The sequence below is a fragment of the Panulirus ornatus genome, chromosome 49, assembly GCF_036320965.1.
Source record: "Panulirus ornatus isolate Po-2019 chromosome 49, ASM3632096v1, whole genome shotgun sequence".
NCBI lineage: Eukaryota > Metazoa > Arthropoda > Malacostraca > Decapoda > Palinuridae > Panulirus > Panulirus ornatus.
In genome coordinates, this window is record NC_092272.1 from 13,229,354 (window position 1) to 13,253,803 (window position 24,450).

General features: G+C 39.9%; 1 protein-coding gene across 2 annotated transcripts in view; it reads left to right on the forward strand.

Annotated features, from left to right (window-relative positions):
- Window positions 1-24,450, forward strand: part of LOC139764410 (nephrin-like) — a 605,317-nt gene that overhangs the window by 243,370 nt on the left and 337,497 nt on the right. For both annotated transcript variants that reach the window (XR_011716371.1, XM_071690970.1), the window contains exon 2: window positions 3,171-4,590. Coding sequence is in view for 1 of the 2 variants with exons in the window: in XM_071690970.1 (XP_071547071.1) it covers window positions 4,503-4,590 (88 nt within the window). In the remaining variant the exon portion in view is untranslated. The remainder of the gene's footprint in view (window positions 1-3,170; window positions 4,591-24,450) is intronic.

Consider the following 24,450-nt stretch of genomic DNA (forward strand, 5'->3'; position numbering starts at 1 on the left):
ATACCGGGGTCGACGTGCTGTCATTGGATTGAACCAGGGCATGTGAAGTGTCTGGGGTAAACCATGGAAAGTTGTGTGGGGCCTGGATGTGGAAAGGGAGCTGTGGTTTCGGTGCATTATACATGACAGCAAGAGACTGAGTGCGAACGAAGTTGGCCTCTGTTGTCTATTCCTAGCGCTACCTCGCGCGCATGCGGGGGGAGGGCGTTGTCATTTCATGTGTGGCGGGGAGGCGATGGGAATGAATAAATGCAGCAACTATGAATTATGTACATGTATATATATGTATATGTCTGTGTATGTATATATAAGTAAACGTTGAAATGTATAGGTATGTATATGTGCGTGTGTGGACGTGTATGTATATACATGTGTATGGGGGTTGGTTGGGCCACTCTTTAGTCTGTTTCCTTGCGCTACATCGCTAACGCGGGAGACAGCGTCAAATTTCAGTAGATTAGAATATATATATATATATATATATATATATATATATATATATATATATATATATATATATATATATATATATATATATATACATATATATATATATATTCATATATATATGGCTTAGGCGGGACAGCAAGTATATGGGCACTGAGTGAAGGCGAGAGATGGCAGACATGGTCTAACTAAGGACGCTCCAGTTCCTCTATCTATCCTCATTCTTTTGTTCTCTGATGACGTGTGAGGTAAACACATCTTAAAACAGGTAATAAAGAACGATGGGTATTAGACGCTATGAAAATGGAAGGACCATAATGGATACAAACGAGAAGCATTGTCGGTGAAGCGAGAAGAAAAGTCATCTTTACCTTATACAGTCACTGAAGTCGAGATTTTCAGCTTTCTCAAGCGCTGCATAAAACCAATTCTCGCTGACATTGAATAGTCAGGAAGGCTGGGCCGTTTGATAGCTGTTTCCTTCCTTACTCCTCTGAGCTTTGGAACTCTCCACCTTCTCATGTATTTCCCAGTAGCTAAGACCTGGCACATTTGAAATGACAGGCTTACTATTTCGTACAAGACTCGCAAATACTTTGTTTTTTCTCTTCTTTTTCCCTTTCATGAACGTCTCGGTATTTCAATTAAGGCCTAGCTTTGAAGTGGACTTTTGCTCGTGACTGGAGCCTTCAACATATAAACAGAATAGATCTTTCGATAGCTCCATCTTCTTAAGCCTGCATATATCAAATCGTCTTACACTCACTAAAGGTTTCCTATCACTTATAGTTGTAATTTGTATCTCTGGATCGCTCGTTATGGGAAGAAATACTTTCTCATAGTAAGGTTTACTGTGGATATGGTATTGAATCTCATGTCTCACAGGGATCACAGCATCCTTGAGGGGTTGTCTGTGGATGGATCCAGCAGCCCAAATAAACGTGAATCAGATGTCATAAGATCATTTTCTATCCTCCACAGGAAAGACTAGAGTGTAGATGATCATTCATCCAAGTCCTTTGGTCGAGTTAAGGTCCAATACGTTGCAGGTGGAGTGTCATGTTATTGGGGAACCAGAAGGGCTTGGGTACATGGCTCCCATAGCATTTGTGTTTCGTCCATTTTCTTGGTAAAGGAGACATTTATCTGGAAAGTTCCGGTCGTTGGCCACCGACTAGACGAGCCGACAACATATTCTGAGACTTGCAGAGATGGTCTCTCTCTAAAGTCGTGGATGCGCACCTGCCGCTGTATATATTTGCTGTGGGTTGGCAAAGGAGACACGGAAAAACCGATTACATTTTCTGTAACTCGGGGTGTAAGGAGAGGACGTTTAGCCTTTAGGGATACACGGTATTGAGAAAGTTTCCGAGGGTTTCGTGAGCTGAAGGATCACAGACTAACTTGGCTGGACTTGTCCACCTCCTCGTTGTCTTTCAACTCGCCAACTAACTTGTTCCGAAGTCCTGCTGAAGCAGATAGCCTTGCTCTTATTCACATTTACTCTCAGCTTTCTCCTTTCACACACTTTTCAAAACGCAGTCACCAACTTCTGCAGTTTTCACTCGAATCAGCCACCAGTGCTGTCTCATCCGTGAACAACAACTGACTCACTTCCCAAGCCCTCTCATCTCCAACAGCTGCATACTCGCCCCTCTCTCCAAAACTCTTGCATTTACCTTCCTAACCACCCCATCCATAAACAAATCAAACAGCCATGGGGACATCACAGTCCCATCCCGCAGACTGACGCTCACTGGGAGCCAATCACTCTCCTATCTTCTTACTCGTACACATGCCTTACATCCTTGGTAAAAACTTTTCACTGCTTTTAGCAGCTTACTCCCACACCGTATCCTCTTACGACATTCCACAAAGCATCTCTACCAACCATACCATATGCCTTCTCCAGATCCAAAAATGCTACATATAAATCCATCTGTTTTTCTAAGAATTTGTCACACACATTTTTGAATATCATTATTTTTCAAATGTCAGCAAATCTCAAAGGATTATATTTTTGCTCACAAAACCATTTGCCATGATTTTCTCACCTCGCACGCCTCCACGTCCGAGACATTCCAAATCTGCCACCCTACCATTCAACAGTCCTTCAAAATGTTTACCTTCATCTGCTTTTCACTTCATCTCTCCCCTGTTACAAACTCCCCATCTGCGCCCTCTTTGATGATGCTCCCATTTGTTCTCTTGTTTTTCTCCCACGCACTATATGCATGGAGAGGGGTCGAGAAAGGGAAGGAGGGCTTCATGGAAGGTATGAGCTTGGGGGGGAGGGAGAGTCGTACTCGGGTTCGAGTCTTCAGATTGGAAAGCCTTGCATAGTTTGGGAAGGGGAGGGCTTTCCCCAGGATTGGGACATTGGGGAAGGGGTGTTTGGAACAGTAGGGAGGGGACAGTTGTTCTGGGGATGTACACCATCTACAGTGAATATGAAATATCAATATTTATTAAATTTTCATACAAGAATCATCAATTTTTGGGGGGGAATGATTGAACCATTGTATATGTTGGTGTCATCATTTTGTTACAATTATTACTATAAAACTCATTTTCTCTCGAAACAATTTAGGGTGTCGTCAGCTATAACATATATGTAAAATCTTTCTTTTCGTCATGTATAAACTTTAGATCTTGAATTAGATCTTGAATTAGTTATAGAATATCACAATGTAATGAAATCGTTTGTCTTTTTTTTTTTTCAGTTTGCCCAAGACTGTGTTGACAAAATCCCAGTGAGTGTATACTGTGAGGATCCTGGAGCCTCTTCAACAAGTATGACTGGTCCTTCCACATCCAGAACAGTAAATGAATAGTTCATCTGTTCATTTTTTTTAACAAGATGTTTACGTCTTCTTCAGCTCGGAAAACTGAAGAAAAGATTGCAGTTGAGATAAGCTGTGGGTGTCTGTCTCTGAATCGTGTGGTGGGAGAGCTCGCGAAACTATAAATACCGGAGCGTCTGTTATGCTGAATCAACAAAGAAGCTGATTGGCTATCACGGATCACAGAACTCAGAGATCGAGACGCGGGTTGGGCACAAACCAAACACCAAAGTACTGGACCACAGGAGGATTACTACCCTCCATTCTTACCCTCCCTCCAACCCACACACACACACACACACTACACACCCTTGCCAATCATACAGTAGGCCAGCTTCGTGTAGTCAGCCTTTACCAGAACGCACTTCCAATCATATCCTCTTTGGTCAGTACGCAAGAAAACCAAACGGGAACTTCTGAGTGGCCAGCACAACCGGGAACTCAGCACCAACGAGTTATTGGTCAACACCACTCGAGGCGAACAAGCTGATGAGCTTCGAAGCAAAACCTAATGACTGCAAACTAAAAAAAGAAAAGAAAAGGAAAACGCAATCTCCAGAAACCAAAGAGGTCTGAGATGAAAAGTCTTTAAAGAAAATGGGATTCTGAAGGTACAGTCGATGCCAGAAGTGTTCTTGTTGGACTTGATATATATATATATGGTGGAGATTGTTGAGAAGGAAGAGTGACATAGGACCATAGATATGTCAGACCAGTTTACTATCCTGTGTGAGGACGTAGAAGGTGACGCAAGGGAAAATATGAAAGACATAGAGTAAAGTCGAACTGATAAACAAAAGGACGAGATATGCAACGAGGACTGGGATTTTCAACGGAGTTAAAGAAAATGGAGTGAGGGTGGCATACGTGGACGTAGACGCTTTATGAACACAGACCCCAAGGAAAAACGAGGGAAGGTGTGTCGCAATTCGTAAAACATGTCTCACATGATAACTATTCTGTCTAAAATCTCGGACCGAAAACGATGATGATGATAGAGAATGTCTGGTGTAAACTCGCTCTCTCTCTTTCTCTCTTTCTCTCTCTCGCTTAACTCTCCTCATAGAGAACAATGAGTCAACCAGCCACAAGGCAATTGGAAGGTAGTAACTACACTGAAGTGAGGTACGGCAAAACCCGTACCGTCGTAGTCGAAGCGTGAGCCGTGTGTAAACCCCTTTAGAAAGGCTTCTGAGGGAGGTCGCCAAGAAAATGTTACCAACCCCGGAGATAGTACGATCCTTCTTCGTCTGCTACGCTTTTGCCTTGCTTCTTACGCCAGCGTACGCCGCACAGAAAGGTAAGTGTTCGTCTAGTGGATTGTACACTGTCCATGATCCCTTTTCCCCATCTCATTGATTAGCAATAACTTTGGAATTGATTATGACTTTGATTTCTACATATCTATCGATCGATAAATCTATCTACCTCTCAATATGATGTAATGTCTGTGATCCCTTTTCCCCACCTCATTGATTAGCAATAACTTTGGAATTGATTATGACTTTGATTTCTATATATATCTATCGATCGATCTATTTATCTACCTGTCATTATGATGTAATGTCTGTGATCCCTTTTCCCCACCTCAATGATTAGCAATAACTTTAGAATTGAATATGACTTTGAATCCTACATATCTATCGATCGATAAATCTATCTGCCTGTCAATATTATGTAATGTCTGTGATCCCTTTTCCCCACCTCATGCATCAGCAATAACTACAGAATTCAATATGACTCTGATTTCTATATATCTATCAACCGAACCATCTATCTACCTGTCATCATGATGTCTATTCTTATCTACAACAGGTGGATCCAATTCCATTCAGGCACAATGTGTCTATTTCGAGAATCAATTTCGCCAAAAGTGTGGGCCTTGAAAGCCTGGCTTTCAGCACTCTATCCATGGACAAGGATAGACCCCATATCTCTCCTTAGGTTAGCAAAGGATTTGAAAAGACAGATCAGATGGAGAGAGGAGAGATGTATATCATTACGCCTTACTATCCGGGGAATATGTAATTTGACGGAGCAAAGAGACAGCAAGAACCGTGAGGCGCCCGTATCGAAGCTCTGTCTGCAAGATTTCGGGGAATTTCAAGAATTGTTGTTTGACGACTAATTGCATTTCTCGAAGTCAATTCTCGAAGATTGTTCAGGTTATCTCAAGATGATGAAAACTGATAAGCATTTATTGATAAATAGTTGGAATGGTATATATATATATATATATATATATATATATATATATATATATATATATATATATATATATATATATATATATATATATATATATATTTATATATATATATATCTTTCTTTCATACTATTCGCCATTTCCCGCCTCAGCAAGGTAGCGTTAAGAACAGAGGACTGGGCCTCTGAGGAAACATCCTCACCCGGCCCCCTTCTCTGTTCCTTCCTTTGGAAAAAAAAAAAAAGAAAGAGGGGAAGATTTCCAGCCCCCCGCTTCCTTCCCTTTTAGTCGCCTTCTACGACACGCAGGGAATACGTGGGAAGTATTCTTTCTCCCCTATCCCCAGGGATATATATATATATATATATATATATATATATATATATATATATATATATATATATATATATATATATATGTATATATATATATATATATATATATATATATATATATATATATATATATATATATATATATATATATATATATTTGTAATTTTCCAAAAGAAGGAACAGAGAAGGGGGCTAGGTGAGGATATTCCCTCAAAGGTCCAGTCCTCTGTTCTTAACGCTACCTTCCTAACTTGGGAAATGGCGAATAGTATGAAAAGATATATATATACATATATATATATATATATATATATATATATATATATATATATATATATATATATATATATATATATATATATATATATATATATATATATATATATATATATATATTTTGTTGAGTATTCCTGGTAAATTATATGGGAGGGTAGTGATTGAGAGGGTGAAGGCAAATGGATTTGTATGTAGCATTCATGGATCTGGAGAAAGCATATGATAGAGTTGATAGAGATGCTCTGTGGAAGGTATTAAGAATATATGGTGTGGGAGGCAAGTTGTTACAACAGTGAAAAGTTTTTATCGAGGATGTAAGGCATGTGTACGTGTAGGAAGAGAGGAAAGTGATTGGTTCTCAGTGAATGTAGGTTTGCGGCAGGGGTGTGTGGTGTCTCCATGGTTGTTTAATTTGTTTATGGATGGGGTTGTTAGGGAGGTGAATGCAAGAGTTTTGGAAAGAGGGGCAAGTATGAAGTCTGTTGGGGATGAGAGAGCTTGGGAAGTGAGTCAGTTGTTGTTCGCTGATGATACAGCGCTGGTGGCTGATTCATGTGGGAAACTGCAGAAGCTGGTGACTCAGTTTGGTAAAGTGTCTGAAAGAAGAAAGTTAAGAGTAAATGTGAATAAGAGCAAGGTTATTAGGTACAGTAGGGTTGAGGGTCAAGTCAACTGGGAGGTAAGTTTGAATGGAGAAAAACTGGAGGGAGTAAAGTGTTTTAGATATCTGGGAGTGGATCTGGCAGCGGATGGAACCATGGAAGCGGAAGTGGATCATAGGTTGGGGGAGGGGGCGAAAATCCTGGGAGCCTTGAAGAATGTGTGGAAGTTGAGAACATTATCTCGGAAAGCAAAAATGGGTATGTTTGAAGGAATAGTGGTTCCAACAATGTTGTATGGTTGTGAGGCGTTGGGCTATGGATAGAGTTGTGCGCAGGTGGATGGATGTGCTGGAAATGAGATGTTTGAGGACAATGTGTGGTGTGAGGTGGTTTGATCGAGTAAGTAACGTAAGGGTAAGAGAGATGTGTGGAAGTAAAAAGAGCGTGGTTGAGATAGCAGAAGAGGGTGTTTTGAAATGGTTTGGGCACATGGAGAGAATGAGTGAGGAAAGATTGACCAAGAGGATATATGTGTCGGAGGTGGAGGGAACGAGGAGAAGTGGGAGACCAAATTGGAGGTGGAAAGATGGAGTGAAAAAGAATTTGTGTGATCGGGGCCTGAACATGCAGGAGGGTGAAAGGAGGGCAAGGAATAGAGTGAATTGGATCGATATGGTATACCGGGGTTGACGTGCTGTCAGTGGATTGAATCAGGGCATGTGAAGCGTCTGGGGTAAACCATGGAAAGCTGTGTAGGTATGTATATTTGCGTGCGTGGACGTATGTATATACATGTGTATGGGGGTGGGTTGGGCCATTTCTTTCTTTTGTTTCCTTGCGCTACCTCGCAAACGCGGGAGACAGCGGCAAAAAAAAAAAAAAATGTATATATATATATATATATATATATATATATATATATATATATATATATATATATATATATATATATATATATATATATATATATGTATATATATATATATATATATATATATATATATATATATATATATATATATATATATATATATATATATATATATATATATATAAATATATATATATATGTGTATATATATGTGTGTATATATATATATATATATATATATATATATATATATATATATATATATATATATATATATATATATATATATATATATATATATATATTCCTTCAAACATACCCATTTTTGCTTTCCGAGATAATGTTCTCGACTTCCACACATTCTTCAAGGCCCCCAGAATTTTCGCCCCCTCCCCCACCCTATGATCCACTTCCGCTTCCATGGTTCCATCCGCTGCCAGATCCACTCCCAGATATCTAAAACACTTCACTTCCTCCAGTTTTTCTCCATTCAAACTCACCTCCCAATTGACTTGACCCTCAACCCTACTGTACCTAATAACCTTGCTCTTATTCACATTTACTCTTAACTTTCTTCTTCCACACACTTTACCAAACTCAGTCACCAGCTTCTGCAGTTTCTCACATGAATCAGCCACCAGCGCTGTATCATCAGCGAACAACAACTGACTCACTTCCCAAGCTCTCTCATCCCCAACAGACTTCATACTTGCCCCTCTTTCCAAAACTCTTGCATTTACCTCCCTAACAACCCCATCCATAAACAAATTAAACAACCATGGAGACATCACACACCCCTGCCGCAAACCTACATTCACTGGGAACCAATCACTTTCCTCTCTTCCTACACGTACACATGCCTTACATCCTCGATAAAAACTTTTCACTGCTTCTAACAACTTTCCTCCTACACCATATATTCTTAATACCTTCCACAGAGCATCTCTATCAACTCTATCATATGCCTTCTCCAGATCCATAAATGCTACATGCAAATCCATTTGCTTTTCTAAGTATTTCTCACATACATTCTTCAAAGCAAACACCTGATCCACACATCCTCTACCACAATGTTGTATGGTGGCGAGGCGTGGGCTATGGATAGAGTTGTGCGCAGGAGGATGGATGTGCAGGAAATGAGATGTTTGAGGACAATGTGTGTGTGAGGTGGTTTGATCGAGTGAGTAACGTAAGGGTAAGAGAGATGTGTGGAAATAAAAAGAGCGTGGTTGAGAGAGCAGAAGAGGGTGTTTTGAAGTGGTTTGGGCACATGGAGAGAATGAGTGAGGAAAGATTGACCAAGAGGATATATGTGTCGGAGGTGGAGGGAACGAGGAGAAGAGGGAGACCAAATTGGAGGTGGAAAGATGGAGTGAAAAAGATTTTGTGTGATCGGGGCCTGAACATGCAGGAGGGTGAAAGGAGGGCAAGGAATAGAGTGAATTGGAGCGATGTGGTATACCGGGGTTGACGTGCTGTCAGTGGATTGAATCAAGGCATGTGAAGCGTCTGGGGTAAACCATGGAAAGCTGTGTAGGTATGTATATTTGCGTGTGTGGACGTATGTATATACATGTGTATGGGGGGGGGGGTTGGGCCATTTCTTTCGTCTGTTTCCTTGCGCTACCTCGCAAACGCGGGAGACAGCGACAAATATAATAAAAAAAAAATAATAATATATATATATATATATATATATATATATATATATATATATATATATATATATATATATATATATATATATACATATATATATATATATATATATATATATATATATATATATATATATATATATATATATATATATATATATATATATATATATATATATATATATTATTATTTTAATAATATATATTATAATAATATATATTATTATTATTTTTATCCCTGGGGATAGGGGAGAAAGAATACTTCCCACGTATTCCCTGCATGTCGTAGAAGGCGACTAAAAGGGGAGGGAGCGGGTGGCTGGAAATCCTCCTCTCTCGCATTTTTTTTTAATTTTCCAAAAGAGGGAACAGAGAAGGGGGCCAGGTAAGGATATTCCCTCAAAGGCCCAGTCCTCTGTTCTCAACGCTACCTCGCTAATGCGGGAAATGGCGAATAGTATGAAAAAAAAAAAAAAATATATATATATATATATATATATATACATATATATATGCAATGTTATATTCGCCTTAAAATGAATCCACATGTATTGTTAATGTTTGAGGTGCCATTGATGTTAATTGTGTTTTCTTCATTAACATGTTTACAATTGAAAGTCTATTATCATTTACAAAAGACGAGCCAGAATTTCAAAACACTTGCGCAACACATTTTTATTGTATCGTTTTCTGTAATAATGACAAAACTTCAGAGAATTTTGATACAATGATATAAACTCATAAGAATTATTTTCAATTTTTTTTCGCAGATGTATATCATTATGCATGACTGAGAAGCGTAAACAATGAAATGATATACGTGTATGTCACGCGTTATCACTCTGGTCTGCCAGACTCATTTCCCTTATACTTGAACAAATTCATGGTAAGCTGATCTCTTCCTTTATACTTCTTACTCTCCCCCACCCTTATATTCTCACCCCACATACCCCGCTCGTCTCCCACGGAACCACTTCCTCTCTCTCTCTCTCTCTCTCTCTCTCTCTCTCTCTCTCTCTCTCTCTCTCTCTCTCTCTCTCTCTCTCTCACACACCTAGCCTCCCCATATTTCCAACTCTCTCTCTCTCTCTCTCTCTCTCTCTCTCTCTCTCTCTCTCTCTCTCTCTCTCTCTCTCTCTCTCTCTCTCTCTCTCTCTCTCTCTCTCTCTCCACGTTCGCATCCCTCCATTTTCCTAATAACAATCTTTTAACTTTCTCATAGTTTCATTTGCTCTCGCTCAGTTCATTCTCCCCAAACCATACTGCTTGTTCACCTCTTCCCTTGATATATACCATGGAAAGTTCTGTGGTGCTTGGATGTGGAAAGGGAGCTGTGGTTTCGGTGCATTACACATTACTGCCAGAGACCGAGTGTGAACGAATGTGGCCTATTTTATCTGTTTTCCTGGCGCTATCTCGCTGAAGCGGGGGGTAGCGATGCTGTTTCCTGAGGAAAGGGGTAACGTCGGCAAGGGATGAATGCACGCGAGTATGAATATATACAAGTGTATATCTATGTATATGTCTGTGTACTGTGGAGATACCCCGCCTAAAGGAAAACAGCATCGCTACTCCCTGCTTCAGCGAGGTAGCGCCAGGAATACAGACACAAAGACCACATTTATTCACACTTAGTCTCTAGCTGTCATGTGTAATGCACCGAAACCACAGCTCCCTTTCCACATCCAGGCACCACAGAACTTTCCATGGTATACATCAAGGGAAGAGGTGAACAAGCAGTATGGTTTGGGGAGAATGAAAGGAGCGAGAGCAAATGAAATTAAGAGAAAGTTAAAGATTGTTAGTAGGAAAGTGCAGGGATTCGAACGTAGAGAGAGAGAGAGAGAGAGAGAGAGAGAGAGAGAGAGAGAGAGAGAGAGAGAGAGAGAGAGAGAGAGAGAGAGAGAGGAAATGGTTCAGTGGGAGACATTTCACATGCTCTGGATATTGGACTCTGTAAACTCGAGGTTACACCGCGAGTGAAGAGCCACCATTGGCGAGGCTGAGCTTCTCACTCCGAAGGAGTCTACATTTCCCTGCTACTGGAAGGAGCGCGATCCCTAGGCAGCAGGATCGTCTGGAAAGGTCCTGGAACACCTACGCCAAGACTCGTTCATACATGCTGGTCCTGGGATCGATAAGATAACATGTACATCGAGAGAGAGAGAGAGAGAGAGAGAGAGAGAGAGAGAGAGAGAGAGAGAGAGAGAGAGAGAGAGAGAGAGAGAGAGAGAGAGAGAGAGAGAGAGAGAGAGATCCTCCTCCTCAACCCCGCCTTCTCACAAAACCCCTTTTTTCCCCCCCCTCACTCACTTCCATCACCCGTCTGTCTGCCTGTAAGGGACGGCTCTCCTACCTCTGGGGGATGAACCTTCCATCTCCTTATTTTTCAGATGATTTTGTCCAGCGTATCAGCTCAACGCTTGGCCTCCGGATTGGCCAGTCCTTATATTGAAAGGCAATTGAGCGGCAGCGAGGGAACAACGTGTCTGCCCAAAGTCAGATATTTTACCAAAAGGAAGAAGAAAAAAAAGATATCTCACATCTGCTTCCTTTTTTTCCCCTCCTGTAAGTTTACGAGATTTAGAAGAAAAGAAATGGTCGTTTAGCGACTTTAAGACCTTTTAAATGGTTGTTAGTTTGAGCTATACAGACGTAAAATAGCTCTTGGATATATATATATATATATATATATATATATATATATATATATATATATATATATATATATATATATATATATTTATATATATATTTCTTTTCTTTCATACTATTCGCCATTTCCCGCATTAGCGTGGTAGCGTTAAGAACAGAGGACTGGGCCTTTGAGGGAATATCCTCACCTGGCCCCCTTCTCTGTTCCTTCTTTGGGGAGAAAAAAAAAAATGAGAGTGGAGGATTTCCAGCCCCCCACTCCCTTCCCTTTAAGTCGCTTTCTACGACCCGCAAGGAATACGTGGGAAGTATTCTTTCTCCCCTATCCCCAGGGATATTAATATATATATATATATATATATATGAGTTATCCCTGGGGATAGGGGAGCAAGAATACTTCCCACGTATTCCCTGCGTGTCGTAGAAGGCGACTAAAAGGGGAGGGAGCGGGGGGCTGGAAATCCTCCCCTCTCGTTTTTTTTTAATTTTCCAAAAGAAGGAACAGAGAATTGGGCCAGGTGAGGGTATTCCCTCAAGGCCCAGTCCTCTGTTCTTAACGCTACCTCGCTAATGCGGGAAATGGCGAATAGTTTGAAAGAAAGAAAGAAAAGATATATATGAGTGGCGAATGTAAATGAGATGTAGGTAAAACTACAAAGGAAAGGAAAATACAGAGAGCCCTGATGATATTATTATAACAAGGCTTTTGACACTTCGTACACACACACATAAGAAAGCAAAAGAGGAGAGAATGATGAAGAATGTTTGACATAGAGTATATATGTGTCAGAAGTAGAGGGAAGGAAGAGAAGGGGGAGATCAAATTGTAGATGAAAGGATGGAGTGAAAAATTCTACGAACGATCAGGGCCTGAACATGCAGGAGGGTGACAGGCGTGAACGGGATAGAGAAAATTGGAACGATGTGGTATACTAGAGTCAACATGCTGTCAATGGGATGAACCAGTGAATATGAAACGTCTGGTTTAAACCATGGACAGGCATATGGGGCCTGGATGTGAATGGTGAGCTGTGGCTTCGGTACATTACACATGCTTTACACATTCGCTCCACTTTAAACTATGCCTCACCTGCAAATCTAACAAAGCTGCAAACAACACAAAACAATGCAATCAAAACAATAATTACCAACCTCGCAAATACAAACACACAACACCTTCACAATAAAAGAAAGATCCTGCTAATACAGTGTGCCCTGTACTCAGTTCAGTGCCACAGCATTAGAAACTTCCCACCCAAAACACTACGTAACTAGCCACAAACCCTCAAATGGAAAAAGACTTTTTCCCATGCCCCACACTTCAGTAACCTCTTCTCATGGATCCCCTCACTCCCAGTAAAGATAACAATGACAAAACCAACCCGACAAGCACTAAAAATCGACCTCCCTGTTCCAAACTACGACCCACTAAACATACACACATTAGAAACCACACTCCCCAGACCAATTCGGGTCACTCGCCAGTCTAAGATCTGGACATCACCCATCAATATAATACTGCAAAACTCAATGTTTCATTATTTTTGTAGGAAAGAAGTGAAATCTAGAAAGAGGCACCATTTCAACAGAAAATCATGCTTTGATCCATAAGAGATAGAAACAGATTGTAAAGAGATGGAAATTCTGATGGCAAAAATATATATAACCTAACATAACTCTGTCGGTAAATAATGTATTACCTAACCTAATTCTGCCAAGACGTAATGTAGAATCGGGAAATTTATGCCAGAACTATATATCTTCCACTTTAACAAACGAGTTTCCCCACAAGAGACATTTCATTCTCGTTACTTTAAGAATTGAACATACACAATACTGGAGAAAACAAATTCAGTTTGTAGGAAGCTAACTGAAAAATAATGTAGGCAAATATGGACTAGATGATTATAATTCTACAAATCTCGTTACTTTAAGAATTGAACATACATAATACTGGGCAAACAAATTCAGTTTGTAGGAAGCCAACTGAAAAAAAAAGTAGGTAAATATGTATTAGATGATCATAATGCTACAAATCTTAATCATTGTGGATCAGAGGGATAAGAGGGTAGCTATTAGCCGTTCTTTGTCTTATGGTTCTCTGGTGTTTGATGAGATTGTAGAACAAGTCCTGATCATCTTCGTAAGAGACGCTATCGCTATCCAATCCTTATTGCAGGAGAATATGCTTCTACTGCCAGGAAATGTGTCACCCACTGGTGTTCTGTTGGAAGGTGGTGGGTATTCATGAAGGTTCCTTTGCCCTCAGTGTTCTTCAGAAAAGCGAAGGAACGAGTCATGTGTCTTTGGGAGGGTCAAATTGACGTTGCCACTTCCAGGAAACAATTTCCATATTGCGAAATAATTTAACGTGTGAGAAGTTTTGTGCCAAAAATCCTGTTTGTCGTTGAAGTGCCACTGGAAGACTATGATGATGCAGGAACAATTCAGAGAGAGATTAATTCCAGACTTGCATCTTACTAGTTCTGTGATGCGCGGGAAAACATGTCATTTGGCGGCCAAGGAAAATTGTTCTCTGGTCTTGAGTGGGCTGTATTTCCCTCACGTGGAAAGGTTATTACAGACACTTTCTCTGGTTTGGGTTTCGAGGTTCCAAGAAGGGACGCTAGTTTGTTTTTTGTTTACCTTCTCATAGCAACTGAATAGAATTGAATTCAAACAGCAACAGACCACTGGATCTTAACGAGGCTGTCTGTGGTAGTGGAAGAGAACAGATTCTCAAGGACTGGCGTGGTAGGAGCAGAAAGCCATAAGCAGGTTCTTCAAAGAAGAAGACTACAATGTAAACTTATCGTACAGCTAAGGAGATGTGGATAATGATAGACGTGAAAATATCTTATTGACTCTATGTTTAATCGTATCTATGGTAGTGCTTTCAACTACTGTAATTGCTAAATCATTCTATATTTTAACAATCGTGTTGATAGAATACGTCGCCTCATTTGAGATCAAAATGTTTGCCCACGAGTTTTTGTCCTTCAATGCATGTGAAACCAGACCATTGCATCTTTGATTAACTCATTCGATCAAGCAAACTTTGATGGCCCGTTATGTGCAGAGGTTGACGTGGATGAGCATATTGGTTTAGGCTCCTCGTTACCAAGCGAAGCAGGAGACAGTCATTTCCTCGACCTTCTGTTGTCTCTGCCAACACACTGGTTAGACTAAGGTGTTCTCCTCACGAAGAACTCTAAATCTTATATGGCTGCTTTTACAAGTGCTGGTAATGAACAGATTGAAGAACATTGAGTCTTATATGCCTGTTTTTACAAGTGCTGGTAATGAACAGATTGAAGAACAGTGAGTCTTATATGCCTGCTTTTACAAGTGAATGAACAGATTGAAGAACAGTGAGTTTTATATGCCTGCTTTTACAAGCGTTGGTAATGAATAGATTGAAGAACAGTGAGTCTCATATGCCTGCTTTTACAAGTAAATGAACATATTGAAGAACAGTGAGTCTTATATGTCTACTTTTACAAGTGTTGTTCATGAACAGATTGAAGAACAGTAAGTCTTATATGCCTGCTTTTACAAGTGCTGGTAATGAACAAATTGAAGAACAGGCTGAGAATCCACAGCTTCAGGAATAAGTCAGTGAACTCTTAGGGAGGAAGGATTTCTAAGTTATCTATACGTGTTCTTACTACAAGACTTACTGTTCCAGTAAAATGATGGACTTGTACCCACAGATGTTGGTTAGGGTGATAAGCCAACCCACTTAACCTGTGAGTGTCGGCCAACCTTTACTTCCGAGGCTTTGCAACATCAAAATGTTAAGCTTCAGCTTCTAAAGTGTGACCTGAGAGCAAAGCTTGAAGGTGTCATTAGGGAAGAAGAAAACGAGTTTTCGGAGATGTATTATACTAATCTGAGTGGGTGTTCAAGGTGCAGAGTGAAGAAACTCATTACCAGCGAAGCAAATTCTTCAAGTCTGAACCCTGCTCGAAGCAAGGGTTCTGAACCTGCGGTTCACGGACCATTAGTGGTCTATAGACCATTTCAGTCCATAGACCATTTCACAGTGGTTCACAGAAGGATAAAGATGAACCAAAACATGTGATAGGGGAAAAAGGGGGAGACCAAATTAGAGATGGAAGAATGGAGTGAAAAAGACTTTGAGTGATTGGGGCATGAATATGCAGGAGGGAGAAAGGCGTGCACGGGATATTGTGAATTGGAACGATGTGGTCTACAGATGTTGATGTGTTGTCAGTGAAATGAACAAGGCATATTAACGGCCGGAGGAGCCAATGGAAAGAGCTGCTGGTCCTAGTTGTGTATAGGGAGCTGTGGTTTCGGTACAATACACATGACAGCTACAGAATGGATGTGAAAAAATGCAGCCTTCCTTGTTTATTACTAGCGCTATCTCGCAAAGCTGCAAACGGCGGGCAACTATAAATAAAATAACCTTTTTCTTTTTTAAAAGAGTTCAATGCTGTTATTAAGAAAAAAAAAGCTGTGCTAACAAGAGTTGTATTTCTTACATAACTTACCATCAGTTGTGTCTCTAGTATGGGAATAGATGGTATTATTTGTTCTTGATTGTAATTTCAAGACCCGATTTAATGTAGGATATATGCTGTAGTCGTCTTGCAGACACAGCGGGTGTCTCTATGCCGATATAAGATCGGATATATGATATACGTGGTCCACAAGCATAGCCGGTGTCACTAATGTCTATAGTCTATATATGGATAGAAAAAAAGAAGTTTAGAATCCCAGAGAAAGAGTGACTGATTAAACCTCCTCATAGTAGACTGGTGTTCTGGAAACCAGGGTATTCGACTTTACACTGATGACCGCAAGTTGAATCCCTTAATCAGAATTGCTTCATTGCCATTGCGTAAAGTAAATGATCCTATTGGTCATCCAAGAATATACAAGTAGGGAAGGAAGATTAACTCATTTAAGGGCTATCATCAAATATAGTTCTCGGGAAAGGTGAAAGTTGAATCCCTAAGTTACAATAGTTTCATTTCCCTACTCTAAAATAAATGATTCTCTTGGTCACTTCGATATATGTTAGTAGCCAACGAAGAGCTATCATCAAAAACAATTGTCGGAGATGACGAACGAGATATACCATTCCAGTGGCATCTAATATCATTCGAGTCTGAATACACAATATGTTAAAGGTGTAGAGATGTGTCTTCATAATGTTGACGTTTATTATGAAAGTTTGAGAGAAAATGTCAAAAAAGTTTACAATCTGTTTGGTAGCCACAGACAAGTTAATTTAACAGTTGGCTTCATAAAAATCGATTTTTCCAAAGATTTCTTTAACATTATCAGGACACGGCGTGGGCAATGTACCTGTTACATATATATGAATATATATATATATATATATATATATATATATATATATATATATATATATATATATATATATATATATATATATATATATATATATATATCTAATATATATATATTTCTTCTTCTTTCAAACTATTCGCCATTTCCCGCATTAGCGAGGTAGCGTTAAGAACAGAGGACTGGGCCTTTGAGGGAATACCCTCACCTGGTCCAATTCTCTGTTCCTTCTTTTGGAAAATTAAAAAAAAAACGAGAGGGGAGGATTTCCAGCCCCCCCCCTCCCTCCCCTTTTAGTCGCCTTCTACGACACGCAGGGAATACGTGGGAAGTATTCTTTCTCCCCTATCCCCAGGGAAAATATATATACATACATATATATATATATATATATATATATATATATATATATATATATATATATATATATACACTTGTCTGTGTGTGTGTGTGTGTGTGTGTGTGTGTGTGTGTGTGTGTGTGTGTGTGTGTGTGTGTGTGTGTGTGCGTATATGTATATATATATATGTGTTTTTGAGTGTATGGGTCTTTCTTCGTCCGTTTCCTGGCGCTGCCTTGCTATCGCGAGAAGCAGCGATCAAGTATAATGAAATATAAATAGATAATGATATATAAGTCAGTTAGTAATGCCAACAGTTACACCACAGAGATCCATACATATTCTTTACACTCTGATTTATTTTGACTCTCATTATGACGGAACAGAGTTCAGTTTGGAAGCAGAGAGATGTAGTATCCTCCCCTTTCTTGATATATAAGAAACCAACATATACTGGTTTCTGAAGACAAATATAAGCATTCTAATCCCTTCGATTATAAATGCAGCTTGGTGGTGAAATTAATTACACGAGCATTCCGCGTAATCTATGATTATTTCAAATTCCACACAAAACTAAAATCATTGATGGGAAAAAAAAAAAAATTGCATACGAATCGTATCCCTTTGAATTCTGTTAATAATTATATTGGTAAAATATTGAGCTACGAGCATTCCATACAAGCCCTGATTATTTTGAATTCCCCACAGAACTAGAATGACATAAATAAAAATTTATATGAACGATATCCCTTTCAATTTTATCAATATGTATATTGGTAAAACACTGTGCTTGTTACTGAGTTCGTCAGTGAAGCTGTGGACTGTGCCTAGGGATGTAAACTATTTTTTTTCCATTCTGCTCATTGAGAGAGGCATTCATTCACTCTAGCAAATGGGTTTCCACCTCATATTTTAACCCTCATGTTAGTTTTCAAGGGCCAAAAAAAAAAACGCAATCCAATCCTTTTCTCTCTTTTATTATTTTTGAAGTTTAAAGACGTTATTCGAAGAGAAACGAACTCGTCTTTTGTTGCCAGTATAGATGAGATAACTATAATGATATCTATATTGGCAAAACGGAGTGACGCCTCTGTACACGCATCCGTGACCGCTTTGGTCAATCAGCACAAACTACCCAATCACCGAAACGCATTTCCCTCCAGTATATACAATCAGACTCGACCCTGATCACACGATGTCGTGAGAGAGTTCCTCTGGATTTGGACTATACCTGGATCCTCCTCCACATATAGCGATGTTGTCTCAGAAGTTATTGGGGTTTGGAAGGAAACTTGTTGGATTAAGATTATCCAAATGCTTTAAGTCTGTGTCGATATAGTGTTCTCTTCTTTTTTTGTCTGTTACCTTAAGGGAATTTCGTCTCTGTGTTACTGGTCTCTTCATATGCATTGTGATATTTTAATGTATCGCATGTTAGATAGGATTTTTATTGAGTTGATTATAATCAGCCAAAGAAATGCATTTTCCTTATCATTCTTCGCTACTTATGTTGAGCTATCGTGACACGTTCATTCAATTCACATTTCTATGTTTAGTAGACTTTATGTGTAGACTCTGAATGTGGATATTACATACATGTTACATCACACTTTCAGGCTATGATGATGTTGTACGTCTCTTTAAACGAGAACTGGAGAGGTTCCTTCAAGCCCTGATGATTGCCTCTTCTTTATATCCTCTTCGTTTACCATACAATACGAATATATATATGTATGTATATATATATATATATATATATATATATATATATATATATATATATATATATATATATATATATATATGTGAAAGATGTGAAAAAAGGAGAGATAGGTAGTATGTTTGAGGAAAGGAACCTGGATGTTTTGGCTCTGAGTGAAACGAAGCTCAAGGGTAAAGGGGAAGAGTGGTTTGGGAATGTCTGGGGAGTAAAGTCAGGGGTTAGTGAGAGGACAAGAGCAAGGGAAGGAGTAGCAATACTCCTGAAACAGGAGTTGTGGGAGTATGTGATAGAGTGTAAGAAAGTAAATTCTCGATTAATATGGGTAAAACTGAAAGTTGATGGAGAGAGGTGGGTGATTATTGGTGCATATGCACCTGGGCATGAGAAGAAAGATCAAGAGAGGCAAGTGTTTTGGGAGCAGCTGAATGAATGTGTTAGTGGTTTTGATGCACGAGACCGGGTCATAGTGATGGGTGATTTGAATGCAAAGGTGAGTAATGTGGCAGTTGAGGGAATAATTGGTATACATGGGGTGTTCAGTGTTGTAAATGGAAATGGTGAAGAGCTTGTAGATTTATGTGCTGAAAAAGGACTGATGATTGGGAATACCTGGTTTAAAAAGCGAGATATACATAAGTATACTTATGTAAGTAGGAGAGATGGCCAGAGAGCGTTATTGGATTACGTGTTAATTGACAGGCGTGCGAAAGAGAGACTTTTGGATGTTAATGTGCTGAGAGGTGCAACTGGAGGGATGTCTGATCATTATCTTGTGGAGGCTAAGGTGAAGATTTGTATGGGTTTTCAGAAAAGAAGAGTGAATGTTGGGGTGAAGAGGGTGGTGAGAGTAAGTGAGCTTGAGAAGGAGACCTGTGTGAGGAAGTACCAGGAGAGACTGAGTACAGAATGGAAAAAGGTGAGAACAATGGAAGTAAGGGGAGTGGGGGAGGAATGGGATGTATTTAGGGAATCAGTGATGGATTGCGCAAAAGATGCTTGTGGCATGAGAAGAGTGGGAGGTGGGTTGATTAGAAAGGGTAGTGAGTGGTGGGATGAAGAAGTAAGAGCATTAGTGAAAGAGAAGAGAGAGGCATTTGGACGATTTTTGCAGGGAAAAAATGCAATTGAATGGGAGATGTATAAAAGAAAGAGACAGGAGGTCAAGAGAAAGGTGCGAGAGGTGAAAAAAAGGGCAAATGAGAGTTGGGGTGAGAGAGTATCATTAAATTTTAGGCAGAATAAAAAGATGTTTTGGAAGGAGGTAAATAAAGTGCGTAAGACAAGGGAGCAAATGGGAACTTCAGTGAAGGGCGCAAATGGGGAGGTGATAACAAGTAGTAGTGATGTGAGAAGGAGATGGAGTGAGTATTTTGAAGGTTTGTTGAATGTGTTTGATGATAGAGTGGCAGATATAGGGTGTTTTGGTCGAGGTGGTGTGCAAAGTGAGAGGGTTAGGGAAAATGATTTGGTAAACAGAGAAGAGGTAGTGAAAGCTTTGCGGAAGATGAAAGCCGGCAAGGCAGCAGGTTTGGATGGTATTGCAGTGGAATTTATTAAAAAAGGGGGTGACTGTATTGTTGACTGGTTGGTAAGGTTATTTAATGTATGTATGACTCATGGTGAGGTGCCTGAGGATTGGCGGAATGCGTGCATAGTGCCATTGTACAAAGCAAAGGGAATAAGAGTGAGTGCTCAAATTACAGAGGTATAAGTTTGTTGAGTATTCCTGGTAAATTATATGGGAGGGTATTGATTGAGAGGGTGAAGGCCTGTACAGAGCATCAGATTGGGGAAGAGCAGTGTGGTTTCAGAAGTGGTAGAGGATGTGTGGATCAGGTGTTTGCTTTGAAGAATGTATGTGAGAAATACTTAGAAAAGCAAATGGATTTGTATGTAGCATTTATGGATCTGGAGAAGGCATATGATAGAGTTGATAGAGATGCTCTGTGGAAGGTATTAAGAATATATGGTGTGGGAGGAAAGTTGTTAGAAGCAGTGAAAAGTTTTTATCGAGAATGTAAGGCATGTGTACGTGTAGGAAGAGAGGAAAGTGATTGGTTCTCAGTGAATGTAGGTTTGCGGCAGGGGTTCGTGATGTCTCCATGGTTGTTTAATTTGTTTATGGATGGGGTTGTTAGGGAGGTAAATGCAAGAGTTTTGGAAAGAGGGGCAAGTATGAAGTCTGTTGGGGATGAGAGAGCTTGGGAAGTGAGTCAGTTGTTGTTCGCTGATGATACAGCGCTGGTGGCTGATTCATGTGAGAAACTGCAGAAGCTGGTGACTGAGTTTGGAAAAGTGTGTGGAAGAAGAAAGTTAAGAGTAAATGTGAATAAGAGCAAGGTTATTAGGTACAGTAGGGTTGAGGGTCAAGTCAATTGGGAGGTGAGTTTGAATGGAGAAAAACTGGAGGAAGTGAAGTGTTTTAGATATCTGGGAGTGGATCTGGCAGCGGATGGAACCATGGAAGCGGAAGTGGATCATAGGGTGGGGGAGGGGGCGAAAATCCTGGGGGCCTTGAAGAATGTGTGGAAGTCGAGAACATTATCTCGGAAAGCAAAAATGGGTATGTTTGAAGGAATAGTGGTTCCAACAATGTTGTATGGTTGCGAGGCGTGGGCTATGGATAGAGTTGTGCGCAGGAGGATGGATGTGCTGGAAATGAGATGTTTGAGGACAATGTGTGGTGTGAGGTGGTTTGATCGAGTGAGTAACGTAAGGGTAAGAGAGATGTGTGGAAATAAAAAGAGCGTGGTTGAGAGAGCAGAAGGGGGTGTTTTGAAGTGGTTTGGGCACATGGAGAGGATGAGTGAGGAAAGATTGACCAAGAGGATATATGTGTCGGAGGTGGAGGGAACAAGGAGAAGAGGGAGACCAAATTGGAGGTGGAAAGATGGAGCGAAAAAGATTTTGTGTGATCGGGGCCTGAACATGCAGGAGGGTGAAAGGAGGGCAAGGAATAGAGTGAATTGGAGCGATGTGGTATACCGGGGTTGACGTGCTGTCAGTGGATTGAATCAAGGCATGTGAAGCGTCTGGGGTAAACCATGGAAAGCTGTGTAGGTATGTATATTTGCGTGTGTGGACGTATGTATATACATGTGTATGGGGGGGGTTGGGCCATTTCTTTCGTCTGTTTCCTTGCGCTACCTCGCAAACGCGGGAGACAGCGACAAAGTATAATAAATAAATATAAAATATATATATATATATATATATATATATATATATATATATAATCATCATGCATTAAGGCGCACCAGGACCGCTTTCCAAAGGCTACTGAAGCTTTTAGAAGCAAAGATGCACGTTTCTTTTTTGAAGGGTTTAACAGAGAGCAACCTACAATTTAGGTGGTCATTAAGCCTGTATCCGTGTTGGATATTTGACTGCATAAAATCCCTGTATGATAATTATATCAATACCTATAAGTCCTATCTAGTCCTTAGGGGAAATATTATGTATATAGACATTAGAATAAAAGTTGGTAAGTGGGTATTGTGTCAACGCGGCAGTAAACACCACCCAGTCGTCACAACATCCACTGGTAGAGCTGCCAGAAGGACTGCGAAAAAGATAGGATAGATTAGAGACAGTCTTCTTCACCATAACATGAAACACATATATAAATTATGACATAATAACACCAGCAATGCGTCAGCTGGACACCATAACGGAACCAGCTCCAAGCTGAACCACCCCTGATCCAGGCCAGCAGTATAATGAGCAAATAGCTTCGTCCAAGATGCGCGTATTTCAAGTACCAGGGTTCTATCTTCACCTGTTTTACACAGGATTATCTATACTTGATATATATATATGTATATATAGATATATTCATATATATACGCCATTTCCCGCGTTAGTGCAGTAGCGTTAAGAGCAAAGGACTGAGCCCTAGAGGGAATATCCTCACTTGGCCTCCTTCTCTTTTCCTTCTTTGGGAAAAATAAAAACGAGAGGGGAGGATTTCCAGCCCCCCGCTCCCTCCCCTTTTAGTCGCCTTCTACGACACGCAGGGAATACGTGGGAAGTATTCTTTCTCCCCTGTCCTCAGGGATATATATATATATATATATATATATATATATATATATATATATATATATATATATATATATATATATATATATATATATATATATATAAAGAAAGAGTCAGGAGGTCAAGAGAAAGGTGCAAGAGGTGAAAAAAAGGGCAAATGAGAGTTGGGGTGAGAGAGTATCATTAAATTTTAGGGAGAATAAAAAGATGTTCTGGAAGGAGGTAAATAAAGTGCGTAAGACAAGGGAGCAAATGGGAACTTCAGTGAAGGGCGCAAATGGGGAGGTGATAACAAGTAGTGGTGATGTGAGAAGGAGATGGAGTGAGTATTTTGAAGGTTTGTTGAATGTGTTTGATGATAGAGTGGCAGATATAGGGTGTTTTGGTCGAGGTGGTGTGCAAAGTGAGAGGGTTAGGGAAAATGATTTGGTAAACAGAGAAGAGGTAGTAAAAGCTTTGCGGAAGATGAAAGCCGGCAAGGCAGCAGGTTTGGATGGTATTGCAGTGGAATTTATTAAAAAAGGGGGTGACTGTATTGTTGACTGGTTGGTAAGGTTATTTAATGTATGTATGACTCATGGTGAGGTGCCTGAGGATTGGCGGAATGCGTGCATAGTGCCATTGTACAAAGGCAAAGGGGATAAGAGTGAGTGCTCAAATTACAGAGGTATAAGTTTGTTGAGTATTCCTGGTAAATTATATGGGAGGGTATTGATTGAGAGGGTGAAGGCATGTACAGAGCATCAGATTGGGGAAGAGCAGTGTGGTTTCAGAAGTGGTAGAGGATGTGTGGATCAGGTGTTTGCTTTGAAGAATGTATGTGAGAAATACTTAGAAAAGCAAATGGATTTGTATGTAGCATTTATGGATCTGGAGAAGGCATATGATAGAGTTGATAGAGATGCTCTGTGGAAGGTATTAAGAATATATGGTGTGGGAGGCAAGTTGTTAGAAGCAGTGAAAAGTTTTTATCGAGGATGTAAGGCATGTGTACGTGTAGGAAGAGAGGAAAGTGATTGGTTCTCAGTGAATGTAGGTTTGCGGCAGGGGTGTGTGATGTCTCCATGGTTGTTTAATTTGTTTATGGATGGGGTTGTTAGGGAGGTAAAT